Below are 4,228 nucleotides of genomic sequence, written 5' to 3'. Positions count from 1 at the left end.
CCTATTCTCTATGTGCTTGATTAGTGTTTCTGAAATGGTGGGTTGGGAGGACGTGCTGCTGGTCTCTGTTGAAGCCCGTAGGCCCTGGTTAGAAAAACTGATTTGTTTATCATGTGGGTCACAGCTTGGAGAACCATCGGCCTTTTCTCCCCTCTGTACCCTCTTCAACCAGTGGGAGTAAGCCACAGTTGTAGGGGCTCAGTGTGTTTAATGTGACTATGAGAATGTGGTTCAACATCTTTGTGACGTCCAACAATGCTGTGGATGTAATCCACAGCCAGACCAACTGTCACGAAGTCCTGTTAACTGTCATGTGTTAACTGTCATGTGTTAACTGTCATGTGTTAAATGTCATGTGTTAACTGTCATGTGTTAACTGTCATGTGTTAACTGTCATGTGTTAACTGTCATGTGTTAACTGTCATGTGTTAAGTGCTTGTACTCTGTGATAATGGATGGATCTTGGGAAATTAGTTCCACGTTCCACGAAATTAGTTCCACGTTTGACATGTTCTTTCACCATTTATTAGTTCACCAAATACAGTGAAAATGGCATCTTAATATACAATGACTCATTCTTAGAATGTCATGACACTTTTGTTGCTTTTTTGCTTCATAAAACGATGTTTCATTATTGAAAGTATTAAGGTTTCATGCACAACAAACCATATTCAGTTTCCTCCAAAGAATGGTACAAGATAAACGAAATAAAAAACATAACTGTAATGTCCAAAATTGGTCAAATAACGTGTTATTTGAGGATACTCGTAAACAGTGCAATATACTCTAAAATCGCAATTTTCTAACAAATGCATCAACGAAGCTTAAGTCACAGTATACGATTTCTCAATAATAGTTTAACATTGATGTGTACAAAACCCCAAACACATTCAGTTAGTCTTTAAAAAAACGTCAGTCCCTTTGATATAGAATGAGAAAAGTCAACACCCAAATCTCTTAAGATTCTCCGTTATATAGGCTATTCTCAATCTGCATATCCTCTCTTTAATACAAACATTTGTGTTGATGAACTGTAAGACGATAGACTAGCTTATAATTTTTAAATAACAATTATTTAGATATAAAAATACAAATATGACTTTTGAAATATGAATGTAAGCGTGCCAGGGTAGGAGTGGTTGGCACCTGTGGTGGCACCGGAGGGAAAGATCATGCAAATAGATAGATAAAATATTTGACTTTTAATTATAGAACACGAAAAACACGAATAATTGCAACATCAAAATAAATAAATTAAAAAATATATATTTTCCCATTAATTTCATGATTATTGTTTCAAACATGTATAATTTGCCCATCTCTTCTGGCCTCCTTCGATATTTCTAGTCTGTAAAAGTGAAACAGAGAGCCTATGTGCAGGTGTCGGTAGGCTAAAGTTACATGAAGGCGCCGACCTGCATCTTTAACCGTGGGGGGTAATGTAAGCCCATGTATCAATTTCATTCAATTGAACCTGGGGACTATGCATTAGGCCTACTAGCTTATTCTTTACAGGTGAAGCCAAAGTGAATATAGGCCTACGAAATAAAATATTAACATTGCACCATCCTCTGTATATATATTTCTGTTACACACAATGGATGTATTCTAGTTTCTGGATATCAGTGTTTGGTTGGTCTGTATTAAAAAGCTTTAGCAGCAATCGGATAGGAATGCATTCTACGTTCGACCAATGCTGAAAAGTACAGCTCCCTTGAATGCGATGTCGCCGATTGTTATCAACAATGCAAAGACTGCAAGGGTAATAATGGTCTTCGAGCATAGGCAGTCTACTGGGTACAACTATAGAAACAGAGCTTTAAATGAAATTCTGCCACCAGTTCTAGTTTGTTGTTGCTTACGGCGCTTTTGGAAGATGGTCGTGAAGTTATGGCAAGTTCATCCATCAGAGAAGTCAGCTGAGGTTGAGACACGGAGCCAGGATCCGCCATCTCAACATCACGCTGCGCAGCAGAAGTTAAAATCGGGTTTCAAATTGTCAGCAACCACAAGATAAATCTCGGTCTTTTCCGGACTCTTCCTCAAACTCTTCCTCTGCTTTCTCGTCCAATCTTCACATCTTTCCACCCCTTTCCTTCCCCTTGTCTTCGCTTCGTGCCATCGTTTCTCCTACAATCCTCGAACATGCACAGCCGACAAGTGCTTCAAATCGGTGATCAAAATAAAAAGTCTGCAAGGCATTGTTCATCTTTAAACGCCTGGTGACGACTTGTCTGCCATCCCCTTTAGAACGTCGTCTATTCTGTCGTCTTCGATGACCACTGCGGAGGGGAGATGCAATCATGTTAACATTTTAGTTTATTATGTCTTATTTGATTTGATTTATGTATTACATATGTTTAACCTTTATTTTATCAGGGACTCATCACTTGTCATGTTATATATAGGCTAATGGCATAACTGTTTCATAAATATGTTTTACAGCCAACAAATCGAGTAGGCTAACTGCAAAGGTTTTGGGGACTGGTGCAACACAAAGGGAAATGTCGTTGTGCCAAACCCCTGACTTTGGTGCTTGAAACAATGCTTTGTCCATAATGGCGCAAATCCAAGCGCGCGCACTAGACGCTGTCAGCACTTGCAATTTCCACTACATGCAATAGGGAAAAGTGCCCTTTAAAATGACAGAGAGCGTAACTAATGTAGACATTTAGCCTAGTACATTTTGATATCACATTGGTAGTCCATTATTCTCATTCGTCACTATCAACGGGGCGCATTGTGGTCAGCTACTGTCCTTTGTTATATCAACAAATAAACGTTTGCCTCATAATTTAGAGGTCAAATGCATATCTGTTGCATGTCTGTGTTGTATAACAAGTAGGCTAGGTTAGAGTTAAAGATCACCCAAACATGCCTGGGTGGCCAAGCCTTTGTTTTTGATCACCAAAACAAAACCTCTATTCAACAATCCATTCCAATAACCAGATCTTACCTCTCTTGGCTCTGCCGATCTGTCCCAGCTTTGGGGGTCTTTTCGCTTGCGACGCACCGAAGAACGAATTGGTGTCCTGTAGACCGCAGCTAAAGGACACCTGACTGGCCTCGCTGTCTCCATAGCCGCTCATTTTCCCCTCGCTGTACGGCAGTACCTCGGACATTATTGCACGGCTGAGACTGACAGATCAACAGCGCAACAAAAAAAAACTGTTTAAAGTTGGCGGCTATAATTGACGTAGCCCAGAAATCCTTGGCTTGGTAATTAGACTTGTCGAGCTTTCCAGTGAAAATCCGTTTGGAAAATCACTAATTGACTTCTTCGTGCTTAGCCAGCCTGTGAAGGTTGAAGGTTCCGAGTCCGGGTTGAGGCGGGGTGTTTGCAGGCTGTTGTGTCGCTGTTCGAGAGGAGAGCAGAGGAAGAGCGGTCTGTACGCCTGTGTTGCTCGATGAAGTCTGATGAAGAAAGTGGGAGATCCCGGGATCATAAAGGAAACCCAGGCGGAACGGTGAAGTCATCCATCCGGGTGTGTGTGTGTGTCTCTCTCTCTCTCTCTCTCTCTCTGTGTGTGTGTCTCTCTCTCTCTCTGTGTGTGTGTGTGTGTGTGTGTCTGTCTGTCTGTGTGTGTGTGTGTGTGTGCTGGGGGACTCCGAATGCTAGAGGAGTAAGGGTGACATCAACAGGCGAGATATATAGCAATGTGCAGTGAAGGGAGCAGAAAGTCATGTTCACAGAGACACAGCTACTGGAGCAACGGGGAAATAAACATTTTATTTGGTGCATAATATTTTCAATAGTGAACACATTTGTAGACTTAAAAACGTATTCAAATGTGTTGATATTTATGCATATGCCATAGGTTAGTTACATTTATTCAGAGAATTATAATAGTTTACTCGCGCAATTGCACACAATGGCTAGGCTACAGTTATTGGAATATCCGTGTGTTTTGTATCTATATGCTTGACATTGTTATGTTTCTCTCGTATGTAGTATATTTCCTTCGTTGCTTTATATTGGCTCTGGGGACACGAGATTCTCACAGGAAATCATTACCTGCTCCTTTGTGCGTCTGTCTGCGCACAGAAGTCGGAAGTGCCTATAAAATGAGTATTTCCCCTATACATCGTAGCTTCAGCGGCAGCGGGTAAACGAGGTTTACAAATTTCACCAATGCACTTTTGCGCACATTCGCCATTGATGGTTTACAAGTTACGCCTGTCAACCATCGAGATGATCTGGACCACGATAATGTTGATGTGCCTCAGA

The 4,228-nt window shown here is 41.1% G+C and overlaps 1 protein-coding gene across 1 annotated transcript; it reads right to left on the bottom strand.

The window, feature by feature from the left end:
• Positions 1 to 502: 502 nt before the first annotated feature.
• LOC110530735 (calcium/calmodulin-dependent protein kinase II inhibitor 2) lies at positions 503 to 3,522 on the bottom strand. The gene is made up of 2 exons (XM_021613991.3): positions 2,957 to 3,522; positions 503 to 2,282 (listed from the first exon to the last, which is right to left on the bottom strand). Exons 1-2 carry the CDS (start codon positions 3,120 to 3,122, stop codon positions 2,212 to 2,214), a joined length of 237 nt encoding a protein of 78 aa, XP_021469666.1. The 5' UTR covers positions 3,123 to 3,522; the 3' UTR covers positions 503 to 2,211.
• Between the last annotated feature and the right edge of the window lie 706 nt (positions 3,523 to 4,228).

The sequence above is a fragment of the Oncorhynchus mykiss genome, chromosome 8, assembly GCF_057628025.1.
Source record: "Oncorhynchus mykiss isolate SJ-2025 chromosome 8, ASM5762802v1, whole genome shotgun sequence".
NCBI classification, from domain to species: Eukaryota; Metazoa; Chordata; class Actinopteri; order Salmoniformes; family Salmonidae; genus Oncorhynchus; species Oncorhynchus mykiss.
The sequence above is the reverse complement of the archived record's forward strand: the minus strand, read 5'-3'. Positions and strand labels throughout refer to the sequence as shown.